This window comes from Nanorana parkeri, unplaced genomic scaffold (genome assembly GCF_000935625.1).
Source record: "Nanorana parkeri isolate BGI_ZX_2015 unplaced genomic scaffold, ASM93562v1 scaffold803, whole genome shotgun sequence".
In the NCBI taxonomy this organism is placed as follows: domain Eukaryota; kingdom Metazoa; phylum Chordata; class Amphibia; order Anura; family Dicroglossidae; genus Nanorana; species Nanorana parkeri.
Genome location: NW_017307071.1, coordinates 709,460 through 728,531, shown reverse-complemented (window position 1 = coordinate 728,531; position 19,072 = coordinate 709,460). Strand labels below are relative to the sequence as shown.

The window sequence follows — 19,072 nt, the reverse complement described above, 5'->3', positions numbered from 1 at the left end:
TTATATTTAGATCTAGTATTCAGGGAACACTGTTAAGTAGAATTCTAAATATCACTCCAAAACAGTGTGTTGCCTGACACAATATCACAAAGTGTCTCTTGAGATTAATAAGAATATTAATCTAAGGCCAATTTAAAATGCCAAAAAAATAAGGTATAACTGTGAGTTGCATGCGTTCTTGCTACTATATAATTAACAGATTTGTGTCTATCATGATCACACATAATTACTTTGTGGCCCTGGGCTTCAGCTATCTAAAGCATGATTAGAAGAGGAATGTGAAATTACAGGATTAAAATACACATTCCTTCTATCAAATTAAATCTAAATTATGGCAAATTGTAGTCAAAGACTCACCTTAACGCAGATGAGTTTACTACACAAGCATATTTTCTGTGTGATGAATGTTTTTCTAGGAGATTAAATTAGGTATTTGTCAAAGATTTATTGCATACATGGCAACAGATGTAATAAAGTAAACCCAGACACTGTTCTACTCATTTAAGTTGCAAAAATTAAAGAGTAACACCACCTAACAAGACTATTTCATTTTAAGGGAAAAGGTGCTATGGAACTGATCTTACATTGCATCATCCCTGCTATTCAGAAACCCCATAGGATGATTTTCCCTGACTCTGATGTAACTATGACATGAAGTGAGTATGGCACATAAGCTGGGCTGCTTTTTGTACCTGGCAGTACTTTGCAAGCAGCACGTACTAGTGGGCCAGTGATGACAGTACGACATTTAGATTTCTTGTACCCTTAGCTGATGGGGAAAATCAATTTAAAGTTGGGAAATTCTGTCAGGTAGACACATACATTTCTGGGGGGGGGGGAAATAAAAAACATAACATTTTCTGTTTGCCTTCCTTTTCTTTTCATGTACCTAAAAGTCTTCCTTTTCTTTCCATGTACCTAAAAGTCTTCACCTCTTCCATCTATCCAATGTGTGCTATACATTTGATTACCTCATACATCAGTGGTAAAACTATTCTGCAGCCAAAGGGTGAGAGTGACCTGGTTCAGGATTTGTTTCACACCCCCTCTTTCATAAGACCCATTTTGGTTGCCTGTAGTCATCAATAACACAAACAGGCAGTGTTTGCAATAAGTGCACTATTGCAGCTGCTTGATGTTAGTCAATTTATAACCAAGATAGAAGTGAACTCTAATGTTTAACTTATAGTTTGTAGTAACTTGTAGGCACTACAAGCACTACCTATATTTAACCATTGAGGTTAGATCCAGAAACTACATCTTCCTTGAATTTCCTAGGTGTGGCTGAGCCTGCCAAAATGAGCAGTGTGTTGGGCATATTTATAATGGATCTGCGTTTTATCAACTAAAGATTTTGGAATGTCAGTATTCAAAGACATACTATTTCTACTGAAGGTCCATTACAACAAAGCAAATAAATAACATTTGAAGATCAACTCCACTTAGCAAATGTTGCCTTTTCAATATATGGAAGAATAGGCCGTGGACAACTTGAGTTCAACATAAAAGCAAAGCTCACCCTGCCAATCATGTCTGGGGTTTGAAGAGATCTGATTATTGCTAGATAGTTAAAAGTGATGAGATCATGCCCTACTATAGCAAAAAATAAGAAATGTTGGTTCTTTACCACAGCTCTTTAATGACTGCATTATGATCACATTAGGAAACATGTTTTTGCAAATTTCAATGGACTCAACTAAAAATAACTGTCACTGTTTGGGGGAGATTGGCACCATACATCCTAAAATTTTACTGGACAATTCCTATAATCATATATCCTCTTTTCATATGGAATATTCTGATTGATTAAAGAGACTCATTGTGCTGGTGAGGGCGAAGAGAATCGCATCCATTTGAAAGCTCTCCATAGAGTTTCTTACAAAAAGATAGTTGTGTAACAAGGCCATGTTTCCTCATCAAGGATGCCAAAGAGGCTTACAGGGTTATTCACAAAAGGGTGAAGAGTTTGGAGAATGCAGGGAAGTGAACAATCTAGGACAACATAGCTGAACTGGAGAATTTTTCCAAATCAGCTATTTTGTCCTACATTGTTCACTTCTCCTGCCTTCTCCAAACTCTTCACCCTTTTGTGAATAACCCTGTGGGTATAATTTTCTAAAGAAGAACTCTGGGAAAAATGATTGTTAACCCTTGTAGGGGAGCTAACCCTGCACCACATGGGTTAAGCACTTGTTTTCATTTAGGGTACAAAGTAACAAAGTTGTACTTACCAGAACCTTGCAGCCAGCTGGTTGTTTTAGTGCTCCTTCCAGCCTGTCTCCTTCACCTGTTGCAACAATGGTATGGCATCTTCACATCCAATACACAGTGTATTGGACATGATGACTTAAGGATCCTTAGACTGCGAGCTACCCCTGCACTGCAAGGGTTAAGAATCAAATTTCCTGAGTACTTTAAATCTTGGTGTTGTTTGAATATTTCTTCATAGTTTGTGCAGCAATTCAGTATGAAACAAGGTCTGCAATTTTCTCTGTGACTGAATTACCTCTAACAAAAGACCAGTGATGGCTGTTTTCGCCTCTTCTGCAAAATGACTGGTCATATACCCACCACCCTAAAATTATCTGCAGGCAGTCTGTAATAGGTTGACCTGCTGGGTCCCTCCCACCACTCTGCTCTCTGCAATGTCACCAGTGATAATGATGTCACCACTACTTGTATAAGGTAATATTTGGGCTTGAAAAGGCATTTGGTGCACACAAAGTGGATTCACATAATTTGTGGAACACATTTAAAGTTTTTTGTGTCTGGAGTTTAGCTTTGAAGCACAGCTTCAGGTCATTTTTATACTGGGGAGAATGCCTGTTGTTATGTTGTTGCCATTGTTGATGGCCATTGTCATTGTAATGAAATAAGGCATATTTTTTTCCAGACAGAAAAGAAAGAGCAATAAAAAGAAAAATAATATAAGGTCTAAGCAAATACCATTTCCGCTCTATGCAAAAAAATACAAAGTTACACTTCGGCTTTACTGCCTTTTGAAATCTCTTCAGAGACTTCAGACATGCATAAGTAAGTGGCTGGTGGAAAGAATCTCCTGACATCACACATCACATGAGCAGCAAGCATATATTTTTTCAAGCTCTAATGTAAAACACAGTTAAACATGAGAGGCACCTAGAAGCTACCAACGGTAACCGACGGCCTGTCATCCCTTAACATTAGATTTTGAAATTGTCTTGCACAGAAAGGTATAGAGTGGTACTGTCATACACGTATACAGTATAACACATTCAAATATCATGCATACCTATTATCCTATATGCATATTCTGTAGACAAATTTGTATTGAAGCTAAATTCTAGACAGATATAAAACACACACCTTAATGCAGCTAGGTATGGATTAATACACCATTACATTCATTAAACGGAACTAGTGTATGTACATGTGTTGACTGTCCCTCTAATATGTAGGTATTGGGAGAAATATGGGTTGAGTTTCGCTATCTTGTGGGCCTCCCTCCATGCCACTACTGTGTCCCTTATTAGAACGTTTGTGCGGAGGGAAGTGGGAATAGTGGCGAACGGGCTGTGTAGCAAGGAGGAGAGCCTCCAAGGGAGGGCCATCTCAGACTCCAATTGGAAGTTAGAATAAAATGATGTTGAGCTTATTTAATCCACTGAGTGTCTGAGAAGACAACTTAAGTTATATAGTCTGGTGTTAGGAAAAGCCATTCCCCCCTCGTCCCTCGGCGGAAATAGTTTTCGTAGGGCAATCCTTGCCCTTTTCCCTTGCCAAATAAAGGCAGAGAAACTTTAGTTGAGAGATGTGACATCCTTATGTTTCAGGAGAAGAGGTAGCGTTTGCATTGGATTGAGTAACCTGGCAAAGGATACCATTTTGATTAGGTGTATTCTGCCGAAAAGCGAGAGGGGGAGGTCCCGCCATGCCACCAACTCCTTCCTTATCTTATCAAAGAGAGGGGGGTAGTTGAGTGTATACAGTGACGATGGAGTAGTGCCTATGTGTAGTCCAAGATATGTTATGGATCCCTTTGCAATGCTAAATATAGGCGAGTGTTTTAACATGGCCGACGCTCGAGATGTCAAAGGTAGTATGTTCGATTTGGATGCGTTTATGGTTAGTCCCGAAAATGTTTGGTATGTTTGGAACATGTCCTGAATAAAGTGTGCGTCACTGGCTGGATTATTGGAGAATAATATAATGTAATGAGCTCTGGCTTTCCTTTTTCTGGCAGCAACATACGCCAATATTTTCCCCCGCAGTACTGCCTTTGTGATTTCCCAAAACAAATTAGGGTTGTCTTTATGTGCCTTATTAAATGACTCGTATTCTCGCCAAGCCTCCTCCAGCATAATTTTAAACGACGTATCCACATATAAATGAGATGGGAAGCGCCATATAAAAAAATCGCCCATTGGAGGGGAAGATTGTAGCTGGATTAGGATTGGCGCGTGATCCGCTATGGCTATAGGATACAATGTTGTATCAGTGACTAGGGAGTCCACCGTCTCCGTTGCCAGGAAGTAGTCCAATCTGGCAAAGGAGGCATGGACAGAAGAATAATGGGTGTACTCACGTTCCAGGGGATTCCTGACCCTCCAGACATCCACGAGATTGGCATTGGTTGACAGGTCATATAAAGGAGAGGGGGGGGGGTACCAGATCCCGTGTTAAGGTTTCCCCTGCCTGTTCTATCCTCCTTCAGGACCATGATGGAGTTAAAGTCGCCCCCTATAAGTTTATGTGGATTATCGTCTTGCAGAATCCATGAAGTGATCTCCTGGAAGTAGGTGGCTGTTGGCGCATTTGGAAAATATACATTAAATAACGATAATAGTTTGTTGTGAATCCTAATTTTAACTCTCAATTTACGCCCTTCTCGTTCTGCATCTACCAGTTCTATGTTGTATTGAAGGGATTTATTGAACAATATCGCTACCCCTGCCTTTCTGCCCACTGCTGGGGAACTGACAATTTCTCCCACCCACATTTTCTGTAACCTACCTATATCCTCCCGGGATAGATGGGTTTCCTGCAGTAGTACTACATCCGCTTTCATCTTTTTGAGATGGCGAAGGACCATCATGCGTTTTGCCGGGGATCTCAAGCCATTAATGTTCCAGGAGATCACTCTTAGATTAGGTTGCGAACCAGTTGGGAAGAAACATAGAAATGTTTATACAAAATTAACATCATAGTGCTTGGCAGAAAAAAGAGAGTATCATAGTTACTAGAGAAAGTGACTCTCGCACCCCCTAGTGGTGGAGGTTTAGAAGACCATTGTGCCATATGTACCGTAGAAACATGCATGTCATATGATGTCTTATTAACTGTCGTCTTAGAGAAACACTGAGACATATTCGCGTATATCTTGACTGAGTGAGTTAGAGGTTGTCGGTCAACAGGACCATAACCCCGAGTTCCGGAAAAACAACAGAACATATAAAAAAAACAGAAAAAAACAACAGAAAAAGTAAAACAGTCGAACAATAATACACATTTCGTGACTTCACTTTTTTCCCTCTATAGCCCTACAAAGTGAGCCAGTATGCTTCCGCTAAGCTGTGGGCATAAACCCAGGGAAGTTCGTAGTGATTAGAGAATTACCTCTAGTCCCATTCCTGCTGAGGAGATTGACAGCATTGACTTTCCAACGAGTAGAACATTGCTGTATTTATCTTGAGGTAACGTCCATATCCACTATAAATCAACAGTACCTGTGTCCCCCTGCAATTAACACACTCAAGCAAACGATGTAGAGGTTGCATTTTCCTAACACTGGGAATAAGGCATGTCGTTCCCTTCAAGTGTGGAAGAGGGGGGCAGAGAGGCTATGGACGGAACAGTTCAGTGGCTTCTGTCGGGCCTAACCCCCCGACAGGACAGAAACTGGGTGCCATTAGATAGGCTGCGTTATCCATTATACAGGTAAATCCGACGTACCTTTGGTGTGGCATCTGCCCCAGTTCAGGGAGAGTCAGTGGGTGTCATCGGTAATTGCACCGCTGATTTCCTTGCTGGGGTGGTAGTGCGTTGGGGAAGAGGAGACCGTCCGCTCGGCTCAGATACATCAGGGGATCCCATCTTCTCCACGTAGGTGATTGCAGCCTCTGGGTCCTGGAATGCTTGTGGAGATCCATCAGCCGATTGAAAGCGAAGAGTAGCCGGGTAGGCCAGAGTAAATCTGATCCCTTTTTGGTATAAAATGGAACAGGCTCTACTGAATGCTTTGCGTTTCTTGGTGACCTCCGCCGAGTAATCCGCAAAGATGAGCAAACGATGACCATCCAGATGGAGTTCCTTTTGGGCACGAAATGCTTGCATGACTGCCAAGCGATCTGTGTAATCCAGGTATCGAGCTATTAAGGGGCGCGGACCCTTCCTCTCGGGGTTAGGAGGCCCCACTCGGTGTGCACGCTCCACCTTACGCATCGGATCCAGGCCCAGAAGATCCGGTATGTTGTTTGCGCAAATGGATGCCAACATCGATGGTCGGTAGGATTCCGGTAGGCCTACGATCCTTATGTTGTTACGACGAGAACGGTTCTCGAGGTCGTCCACCTTGTCTAAGAGGAGTTGAACTTGTTTAGTGTTGGATTGCAGGTGGGCATTCGAGGAATCTGATCCTTCTTCCAGGGCTGCTATCCGGGATTCCACTTCGGTAATCCGTTGGGCCTGTTGTAATAGCTCCTGTCGCAGGGACTGTATGCCCTTGCCCACCGCCCTGTTGACTGCCTCCTGTATGGTGGGACGAAGTAACTTGGCTACCTCCGCAGCTATCAGGATATGGTCAGATAGCGCTGATATGTCTTCTTCCGCCGAGGTGCTGATATCTCTCATGTCCGGGGTGGCGGCCATCTTGGGCTGTGCCTGGGGTCGTTTGCTCCGGACCGGAGTACCTTTGCCGCGTATACCTGTTCTGCGTTTAGCAAGGAACTTGTCCATGTTCCTGAGGGTGTAGTCGCTAAGACGGGATGCAGCACGGTTCGTTTGCGATGTCGAGGTATGATTTTATATTGGGTTTAGCCCTGGCTGTGCGGGAGCTCCTCACTCTGCGACCGCTACATCAGGCGCCGGAACCGGAAGTCCATGTGTTGACTGTCAAGGAATGTGTTGATAGGAAGAAAGACTGGAGTAAGCAGAGGGGTGACCTTATCAGTCTGCTGCTGTTTCTTCACTGTCCAGTCAGCAGGCTGGGACCAGAGACATGGCCTACTGTAACCTAACTGTAACAAAAAAAACAGGGTTATCCCCCTGGCTGTGTGATGGGGGCTATATTTATCTCAAGACAAAATGGACAGAACTGCAGATGCTTTGGCAGCAAAACAGCTCCCTTATATATGCTCCATGTGTATGTTTAGATGTCTGCTTGGAGTTCAGCTTTAAAGAGGTAAGGGAAGCTAAGACCAAATAAATATATTAAAAAACAAGTGCAGCAAGACTATTGGTTTCCCTTAAACAGTCATACAAAACATCCAAATGAAAAACATTGAAAGAGACAAGAAAAAAAAGAGAAAATCAAGAGTAGGAGCTGCTTGGAGGAGTTAATATGTCTCGGTTTGTGACGTAGTGAACAGACATCACCACTGTTATCCTCCCTTGTTATAAGCCTTTAATGTTCTGAATGATTCCTTGTTACATCTTACTTAGTATCGATCTTACAGGCATCCCTACCTATCCTTTACCCAGCGTGGTCACTGAACAGTAGAAAGGTTCAATAGGACGATCAGCTCCTCATCCACTTTTTCTCGAAAGCAATTTGTATTATGGATTTATTTTAATAGTGTACAGTGGCAGTTGCTGTTTTTACTATTAAAAAACAGTTTGATTATCTGACCCTGCTTACTTTATCTTTTTAGGTTCTGTGCACAGCCTTTAAAACGAATCAATAGACAGGAATTCCTGCACAGCATTATGTTGAAATCAATCTTAATTCAGGCTTATTTATACTTTCCTTGCATGGTTCAATCTCTTTTCTCTACTAATTGTTTCTGCATTTTTTAATAAAGCATTTCTAGTTACAGAATAATGCATGCCTTTTTTTTTTTTTTGCTACTTCAATCATTTTGAAATTTCTCCATGTAATGGCAAAATTAACTTAAATCCTCCTTGCAAAGTTGTTCTCGATTTGTATTCCAGGGGAGTACAAACTGGTAGTGCGTAATGACCTTTTTTGTTCAATCACTATATAGCGCAATAAATATTCATCACTCCTGCTCCAAGTCTTCCTATTATTACTGCTCCTTGAGCCTCCGAATGCACAGTGTTAAAAATAGGATATAGGTTAACTGCCAAAGCAAAAAGAAAGCACTAAGGCTAAACAAAATGTTTGTAAATAAAATATATACAAATAATACAAAATAATTAATATCTAACTAATATCAATAGTGGTCTATGAATAAAGGCAATGATAAGCTCAGGCAAACCATTTTTTTCACATGCTAAGGACAATTGTGCTGTTTGGACCTTCATCACATTGTGCTGAGGTAGAAGATATACTGTGAATGCTTTCATACAGCATAATGATCCTAGAGTGTACTGAAAAGGTATACAACAAAATGCCTTTTGCATGTGTCCTGGAAAACCATCAAATAAAACATGAACATGTGGTCTAGGAGAAAATCATGGCTACACCGAAAAAAATGGGTCATGAAACGATGGTATGTTATTGCTAAAGCTGCTTTAAATAGACTAAGTTGGTTACTATGGGCAACTCCACAATTTCATTTTTATTAGATCTTTAAAAATAAATCACTATATGCTCACGATTGATGCAAAAACCATTAGACACCTAGGGCTCAATTTATAAAGCAGTGATATGGCTTCATCATAGCATCAAACACAGAAGTGTACTTTACAAAAAGTGCATTTTGCCCAGATTCAGATTTCTGAAGCAAGCAGCACACCATTCACAACAATGAATAGAAAAATATGAATGTGTAGGAGAGCTAGCTCACATGACCTGTCAGAATCATGTGACTGGCCTCTCCTCCTATCATGAGGTTCTATTCACAGTGTTAAGCAGAGGGAACTTCATAGGACATCTCTGGCTCCACACCACAGTCTGAAAGGCTAATAAAATACAGGTTGTGGTATCCTGCGGACAGCTGTATCTGCTATAAATAAGCTTGTAAGATAAAACACTACAGCTAGCCATACACAAATTTATACATTTATTCAATATAATTATCATTTATATTCAGATTATATTTTCTAGAAACCAAATGCACTAAGCAATCTATAGATCTACAAACATCAACTTTCTTTAGAAAAATTTAAATAGAAAAATGATCCATTCTGAAAAAAATCCAGTTGAATTCAATCAGACAGATTTTTCTTTGTTGTGTCAAGCAATTGTTTTTGAGAAATAAATTGTATGCAATCAATAAACATATGATTAATTCATCATTACGTGGATGGCATGCAATAGGAGCTCCTTCTTATCTTGTGACATGCTTGAAAAGGTCCTGATAAGGGCACTACAGATGGACAGAAAAAGGCAAGCAGCAACCAGAAGCAAGCATACATTTAAAAAATCTGTAGAGATCATTTTAGTGTGTTCTGTAGAACCACTGAAGGCTAACGCACCACAAATCAATGTAAAATGCCTGTGAGAAAAGACCCTAAAAGAGTGTCTTCTAGTCGTCACTCACTAAATCAACCTGCAGCACTTCAAGTATGCCATCTCTAAACCTACACTGAAAGCATTCTCAAGTATCGGATCGAGATATAAATATAGCCTTTATAGAACATACAAATGCAGTCGTGTGTGAGTGTAAAAGCACATGGACTGTGTTATTCTACATTTAAAGTGACTCTATTGCTCAAAAGAGTCAAAAAATATAAAGGAAAAGGCTTTATACTCTATAGCTGTTCTGCTGTCCATTTCTTTGAACTTCACTCAGGAGCTGCAACATATGGCAGAATCTTTAAATCCAACACTTGGGTTTGCAAGATTGCTGCATCCTCTGCGGGGCACTGTGGTTCCATCACTACATCAATGTGTGTCCTGCAGCAGGGGCTGGCGGTAAGAACCACAGGGCATTGCTGAGGACCAGTCATCTTACACACTCTCTTGCTGTGCAAGAGAGTGAGGATGGAAGAAACAATAGGTGGGACAAGTAAGTATAAACCATCTTCTTTTGCAGGTGTGGCTTTTCTTAACTGTAAACAGAACCTGCCAGTTTTAAACTGCTTTTTTGGCAGGCAGCTTGATGCAATTCAGGACATTTTGTATTATAACATTTAGGTATCATCCTACCACACAAAATGTGGCCTGATGTGGTAAAAGAATATCTTATCTATGGCCCATTTTAGTGTTTCCTATCCCCATGGCATTTATAATGTATCTAATGAAATTAAGAAAGAAGAACAGAAAATGTAAAACCCCACTTAATCAAATGATATATTTATAGTGACAACAGTGGACCATTCCTGCAAAATGCGTGTTGAAACAGCCAGCTGTAGTCTCCATTGTAAGCCTATGTGACAGTGTGACAATGAAGAAGCTTAATTAGGAGACAAGAAGGGTGTTGTCACCCTATAAAAGGAAGTGCCTGAACAAGGATCTTTGGGGCAGTACTATTGGGAGTTTATTTTAGTAAAAGCTGATGATTTACAAATGTTAAAAATACTTTCAGAACTACATTAACACGTAAATGCTTACAGGACATTTTATTGATTGGCTTTGCATATACTTTAACATTTTAAGCTTGTTCACAGGAGGAAGGGACATATTAAGCAAGGTGATGATCCTGTCTAGATTAAAAGATTGGCTGAACAAAATTGAAGTAAGTAAATCAGCCCACAAGTATGCATTCCATACGTGAATTTGGCTGTTCCCCTCCAATGGTATAAAGGAGGGCAAAAAAAGAGAAACTGAATGGTAAGTATGAGGACTGAAGCAGGGACTAGTGACTTTGCTAGGTAATAGTGACTTTGCTAGGTAGAAAGAGGAAGTTAGAAGGAAGACTGAAGTAGAACAGAGGAATAAAAAAGGATGTACTAGAAGCCACTCTTAGCCAAGCATCAGACTTATTATATTTGTGAAGAGGTAGTTCTGAATACAGCCATTTTTAATAAATAACGTAAATAAGTAATATTATAGTGTGTGTCTAGTTGATTAATAAGAAAGTTAAAAGGCACTGACATTGCCCTCCAAGAAAATCAGTAGTTCCCTGCATAGGAAGCGGTATTATACTTACCTCTTTGATGGCCTGTGTCTACTACATTTACTCTGTTGTGGCAGTCTCTGTCCAGCTTTTCAGCCTTCATCAATTCTGAGAGTGTCAGATGCCTGTTTCCCATGTTACATGCTGTGGTTCCATCCCCGGGTTCCTATATCACTACAGGACACATAACTACAGTAGATGTCAGTGAATGGAGCTACAGCATGCATGGGGGACACATGCATCTGACACTCCTAGAAGTGTTATATATATGTAATGGCAACCACACCAATCAATCTCTAACTAGACTTTTAAAGTAAGGTGCACATGGAAGGGATTTGCACAATACAAACAAACATACATAAATTATCAGCGTGCTTACCAGCTAGCCTTCAAAAAAGAAAAAAAAATACACTGTTTAACAATTTTTGTTAAAAACAGGTTTTACAGGGTTATTCACAACCCATTATTGTTTAGGTAAGTATAATATATCTTCCAATGCAGGCAACTGCTTTTAAAATTTTTTTGGTGCAACGCCAGTTCTGCTTGAATGCATTTTTTAATAAGTGGTAACTTTTCAAGGATCAGTCTACTGCAAATTTTGGCTTTTGCCAGATGTTAAAGAATATAACCTGTTAACAATTTCTTACATCTTGCATTATTTAAAAAAATAGAGCACCCATCACTCCAAGGTAAGTGGGAACAGAACCAGTAACAATGGCAGGAGAATCTGGCAACCCAAGTTATAAAAGATATAGGAAGCCAGGGGATGATTAATTCAACCATTGAAAATTAAGCTATCACTTCTGGGTGACTCTTCAATAAATATAAACAGTATTGTATGTATCAATATATTCCAGAAGCAGAATTAAAACATAGTGTTATTTCATGTAGAAAATACAATGCCATATATCCATGGCCTATAGTTTATAGGCAGTCATTTCACAGGCCAAACCAAGATCAATTTCACTAGGAGCTAGTGACACTGTTAAGGAATGATACAATGCATCTGTGGTCACTGCGAACAGATGGGCTGCAGCCTAAACAATACTGGTTCAGCCTATAAAATATCCGCTTTCAGTACAGCAATTTTTAAGGTTGAACCACTATTCAGTCTATAATCTAGTAGCCCCTAGTGACGTCACAACAGAATGAGGTAATATATCTGATAAATGGATAGGTCACAATTTCATCAATAGTTTTTCAGCCCACATATATTACCATTTAGTATGCATCGGTCACATAAGTCTGTTTATTGTGGTAAAATGAGGGCTGGACATACCAAAAACAAGTCATCGCTGATATGATCATACACAGATACAAGTTACAAGTTTCATACCTGCTGCTGTAGGTTGTGGGCATTTTCTCGTACAGAAGCCATCTCCATTTCATACATGTGATTGGCTTGCTGAAGTTGTAGTGTCTCTTGAACTGCAAGTTGGTGCTGGTCTTTTAATGTTGTTAAATCAGTTTTCACAATTTCAAGCATTTTCCTAAGTTATAAAAAGAACACAGGAAAAGAATAGCAACTTAAAACCACTTCAATAGACACAATATTGGGTGATGGAGCATTTATAGTCCGATCCACATATAACTCTGATATTTGTACCAAGTTTAGGGTGCTTCAAGTATAATTCCATAGGTTAGTTAAATGGTTTCTCCATCTAAAGGTGTCAATTCACTTAATTTATACTATCTTACACAACACTGGCATGTTCATCCCAATGTACATACTAGCTCTTGTTTTGTTTTATTTTTTATTTCTGAATGGCAAAGGCTGTAAACATCTGGAGAAGATTTCCTAATAATTTCATCACACACCCGCCATACATAATAGACCTTCCCATGGTAAGCCCACAAACAGGTCATGAATATATATTGTCTATACAAGCAATTTTGAGTTGAACATAAGGACTAATGTTTTTTTACTTGCCGGAAGGAAATACAGATTAGTTTATGTACACGATAAATCATCTTTGCAATCTCTTCTTTAAAAAGGAAACTTGTTTGTATAGGACTAGTCTTTTCAGCATTATTAACAGTGTGCATTAAGCAAGTGTGATACTTAATGACACCTAATCTTTAAGCAAGTCAAGGAATTTTATTACAATTATAATATTCACATATTCTGATCACAAAATGATTGTAAATATTACCCAAGTGTACTGCCAAAAAACATCAAAACAGAACTTCTGGCTTTTTTAAGAGGACAAACATTATCATTGTTTGAAGTTTAAAAAACATAAGATGTATATTAAAAAAGCAATAATAAAGAACAGACAAGAAGAACAACTAAATGCTGCCTGTCACTTTTCACAACATTTTATCTGTTCAATCAATAAAAAATAAAATCACACAGTGTAAACTTTTTAATAATTATGGTGGTCTTCGATGCAAGAATTTAGGTTATTTCTATTTTATCCTCATCTTGAAATTTACCATATCAATTGGATTTTACCCATCGGTTTATAGATTTCAACAGCATCTTGTGTGAATAAAGCAGCTCTGGACGAATAAAGTGTCCATAAAAATACTCAGATTATATAAGGCTATCTGAGGCAAATAGAGTTTATTTAATCCTGTTAAACATGAGCTCAAAGTAAAGGCTTACTTATTCTAAAATGTTATACCATGGAAAATATTAAGCTAAAACACATTAACAACCATTAACCATTTTAATTTTGTGATTTAGTCAAAAGTTTTACCTTTAAGTTGTAATATGATTAGTCAGAAATATCATATTTTCATAATGCCTCAGTTCAGAGTTTAAAAGTCTAAATTATTTTGCAAAGGAACCTTGCAAATATAACTATGAAAAGCAAATCAATAAAATGTCTATTCCTATCTATTCACTGGGGACCTCAGCTGCACAGCCGCACAAAAATCGATGCAACAAATTATTACGATTTCCAGCCGTGTATTCACAAATAATATATTTCATAATTAAATTAATATAAAACTGCTCAGAGTACCAACTTTTTTAGACATTTTCAGAACGGTTATTGTTTTAAAACAAGCACTGATATGACAAAACTAAGAAAGGGTTTTACATTTTGTATGCCAATTACTCTACTTACTGCATCAGAAATGAAATTGAATATTGTACACTTAGTTGCATAAATCATGCCTATCAATTATAATAATATAGGTCAAACATAATTACTTTGATACCATTACGTGCTACATTTTTCCTTTAAAAAACAAAAAATTTAAAAATGCAACCAACAATTGTTGATTCTTTTTGCTTAATAATATTATGAATTCATAATATTAATAACAATGTTTAGAGCCCTGGCTCCTGTGAATGGGGCATCATATTTCACACTGCAGGAGGTCAGCTTCAAACACTTCATAGATACTTTAAGGAGCAGTGGCAGAGATTATTTTAAGTGCTTTGTAAAATGCATGACCTAAGTTTTATTCACTAGACCTAAACGGTGTGCTCCAAAACAACCCTCCGCACACATTAAAACTACACAAGTCGTCACTCCTAACTTTCAATTAAATAAAAAAAAATCTAATATCCACGTGCTTCTCAGTCGGATAACCTTCAACTAAGTTTGCTTAGACTTGGTAAGGCAATTTGAAACTTTTGCTACACTTGCATCTTGGTATAAGATTATTTTTCAAGCTAAATATGAAAAGCTTAGAAAAAGGGGATAGCCTGATACAAAAATGATCCCATTAAAGGGGCAAAAGCAGTCAGATTTACAAATATGAGAAATTACCACAATATACTGACATAGGGACAACAACAAAATTCATGTAATGTTTTAATCATGATGAGGCCCAGCTATCTAAATTTGCACAAATCTGCTGTAGATCACTCTCCTGGTTTAAAAATACAACCTAAAAATCTAATAGTAAAACAGCATCATACAGATAGAACTGATATTCAGAAATGTAAAAAGCAAAAGTATGTTATTAATCTTGAAGGTTTTAATGAACTGATTACTAAATGTACCAAGACCCTTCAAACTATAACATTGGCACGTGTCCTACTTTAAATCACTGCAATAAGAGCTAAATAATGCATCTTTATTGTTGGCTGTAAGAGCACACAGAGTGAACAGGGGCCTCTATCATAATACTGAGCTCTTATCATAGATTCAGTTCAATATGATGGTTATTTTAAGCAGCCTTCCTTAAGTGAAGTAACAGGAAAGAAATGTAATCAGAGCATTCAGCATAATTTGGTACCATCTTGCTTCAAGTCAGCTGCTCTAACAAAGAAGAAGAGACAACAAGAGCCATATGTAACCTTTGTACTCTTCAGTGTTGGAAAATTAAGACTTTTGCCCCCACCGCAGTGCCATAGAAGACTTCTAAAAGGAATGCCAACACCTTGTTTGCTGGAACACGCTAAGAGAAACATGATCCTTTAATGCTGAGCTTAGGAATCTAATATTTACACATGCAACTGCATGAATATGAACATAGAGTAACATGCAATTCTGCAGTGGGCACTGAAAAGAGATGAACTTAATTTAATGTGTGATGCACAAGCATGCTCAGCGAAGCGAGGCTGATAGAAAATAGTGATCTCGCCTACTTTAAAATATTTGGTCACTCACTTGTATTTACTATTTTCTTCCTCCGTAGCTGTGAGTCGTTCTTTAAGGATCTTCAGGTCTGTCTGGTATTTTCTGCTGTTCTGTTCTTGGCGAACGGTCTCAGCTATTTGCTCGCTTAGCTGCTCTTGAGTTGCTTTCAAGCTGGATTCCAGTAGTAGAAGTTTTTCTTCTTGACTGGCAAGTTCTTGTGCTAAAGGATTGCAAGAAAAAAAAATTATTGAAAATAATACCAAGAAAAAGGCATGGTGTTACTCTAAGCTTGCTTTCTGATTTAACTACATCAATAAAATGTATACTTTTGATAACTTTAAGTGTTTGTATCTTATTAATCAAAAAAGTCTGTATTTTCATATGTCCAACGTTGTTTTAACTCTTACTGTGCCGACATTAACCCTTCTTTCACATGTACTTCTCACACAACTAAGCTTAAGTTTGCAGCTGCTACCAATTTTACAAACAGTGCTGTGAATCAGTTTAAAACATATATGACAGATAAAAGAAAGCACATCATGGCTTGCCCTGTTAGTCCATTTATTTAGACCTATTGCTATAGCTGTTTCAAAGCACTGCTAGTGATTTCAAGGTCAACCAATAGATGGCGCTCAGTAACCAGCCCAAGAATAAATAGAGCAGACACTAGCGGGTCTTTTTTTTTTCTGCAAAAAAGCCATTTTAAGACAAAGACATTTCCCTTTGTTCTTTGATGACCGCAGTCCAAAATGATATGTGGAGACAATTTGAATAAAAGGCTTGCTGCCCATCAAATACAAATATTGCCTGTTTCTTCAGCACAGCCTTTATTAAAAAATAAATATATGGTATAACTTTTTACATCTTCAATAGGAAATAAAATAGGAATGCATATGCCTATTTATGAATATTGCATGTGCATGTTATTACTATGTACACGATACATACATGAATACACATTTAAACAACTATCTATCTATGAAAGCTGTGACATATATAAAGATAAATTAGCAATATAGGAATATAATATAACAAAGTGTATAGATCGATCTATCAATCTATCTCATGGGTTTGTTATGATTTTCTAGATCAGTTTTTATAATTTGATCAAAATATATATATACTGCATATTGCTGTCATTATGCTGCAAATTTTTGTTAATTGCAGTTGTTTAAAATTTGTATACTTTAAGAAAGTCTAGGCCAACATGCAGTTGGAATGAGCTAAACACTTTGATATTGATCCGAAAGGCCCCTTTTTTTTTTTCCCTGAACTTGCCCGAAGGCGTGAGACAAGCATCTTAACTCAGTGAATTATCATCATCTGTCTTGCAAAGGTGGATATCATATAGCTGGATATCTGAAACATCTGCCGCTGAACAGAAGCACACTTTATGTATCTTAAAGATTAATCATGTGGCATCATTGATCACATTTTAAAAGGTTAGATATGATATCAATAGAGGAGAGCTACAACAGAATCAATGTCAATGGTGGAAAACTTTTCTCATGTCCTTATAGATTCCTTGTTAATTATATGGGTGAAAAATGTTATTCAGTCACCCCTTAAAAAAATGCATTAAAAAAATTACAAAATGGAAAGCCTGAAAACTACAACAACAAAAGAACAACAACGCTAAGAATATAAGTCTATTTCTGAAAGCTTACAGTGTCCTCATAAAATACCTTCCTCACATACATATTACAAAATTGCATTGGCATACACAATGATGGTGGCAAATGTAGCAAAGTGGAGTGTTTTCACACCAAATTATCAACTCATTTGAACAATTATGCGCTGGGGCTGCCACAACTAATTAATCAGCTCAATTAGCTTCATTTCTGAATCATTAAATTTGTTTATTTGCATGATTAACAAGCAATAATAGTGATGGGTAATGCATTCGAGGACAACACATGCCATTTTTTTTATCACGAGGCAGCATAACTGCACATAAACACACTGTTTTTTAAATGGAGTAATTTTAAAAACAAAGTTGCAAGTCATATTAGGTCGGTTGTTACAAATACCACGCATAAGAATACAAATAAAAAATACAAATATAGAAGGGATGAAGTCAGCTTTTGGCAATCTTTTTTTGAAATAATCAATCCATTAAAATAAGCACACTACCCTCAGAATATTCTTTATTAACTAGCATATGGTTTATGTGGCAGTATGTGCTGTAATGCACTCTGCAGCAGGTCCCACTTGGGAAAAGAAGGGTTAAGTTCCAAGTACATCTGCATCTCTTTGAGCAAATGAGTGGAACGTTTAATAATTTCAACACGTGTTGAAATACGGACGCAATCTAATGAACAACTTCAAGTGAGACTCCTTTCAAAATCTAAGATAAACCCTCCAGGCTGTAAAACAAAATCTCACTAAGGGGGAAAGGGGAGCGGGGAGTGCTGCCATTACCCAATAAAGGAAATGTAATCACACAGTAAATCAGCTTTTTCCCCCTCACTCTAAAGCAATGGTTTTGGCTTTGCAAGTGTCAAGCCTTGAATGTTTTAGATGAGGCAACATTTTGTTCCCTTTACCAGGTGTGTATCAGTTTATGTAGAAAACATCAATCCCTGGAAGGCAATCACTTTCCCTGAATTGCACAGCAGGAAATTGTAGTATTATATATATGCGTGTTTTACATGTATCAATTATATGTGCACGTGAGTACAAAGATAGATAGACAGACTCCCATACACACATATTCACAATTATCTTATATGCATGATATAGGTTTGCATACAAAAGTACTTACATGTACCTATAACATTAACACAATTTTAATTTAAAAGAATGAGCAGTTGACTAAAAAGACAATATTTTAATTAGAGAACATTTCAGCTCTGAAAAAAAAATTGGTATAAGTGGCATAGAAAACACTGAGTTTGCTTGGGCAAGCTTAAAAAATACATTTGCTTTTGACACAAGGTAACCTGGCTCAGCACTGCTAGCTACTATATATAGGTTACGAGAAAAAGGGCCACTGATGCCCTTTAAGAAACAAGACATCCTTTAAACGATGCTGCAACTGAATTTATTCAAAGATCCAGCAGCTCCTGGAATCTATAGCTGCATAACAAAGAAAAAACTCCACACCACATTTTTTAATGAAATATGCACCATTTAAATGGCATCACCATTTAAAAAAAAATTAAATATAAAAAATATAGTTTCCCTTTATATTTGTAAATACAAAGGTTTGTGCAAAGAAAAAAAAAATATTGGACTGCAAAATGTACAGCATTTGTACTTGCTTATTTATGCTCAGCGATCATAACAATATTTAAAAGTTCAAGCTTAAAAGATGTAAAAAGCATAATTACCAGAAGCTGTTAGCTGTAATAAAATTGAGTCAAATGTAAA

At 37.7% G+C, this 19,072-nt stretch overlaps 1 protein-coding gene across 1 annotated transcript in view; it reads right to left on the bottom strand.

Annotated features, from left to right (window-relative positions):
• The window catches only part of LOC108794021 (interaptin-like), a 53,090-nt gene extending 37,168 nt beyond the window's left edge, over positions 1-15,922 (bottom strand). The window contains exons 1-2 of the mRNA XM_018564984.1: positions 15,731-15,922; positions 12,496-12,649 (exon numbers count right to left, since the gene is read on the bottom strand). Of these exons, the coding sequence (XP_018420486.1) occupies positions 12,496-12,645 (150 nt within the window). The 5' untranslated portion in view covers positions 12,646-12,649; positions 15,731-15,922. The remainder of the gene's footprint in view (positions 1-12,495; positions 12,650-15,730) is intronic.
• Between the last annotated feature and the right edge of the window lie 3,150 nt (positions 15,923-19,072).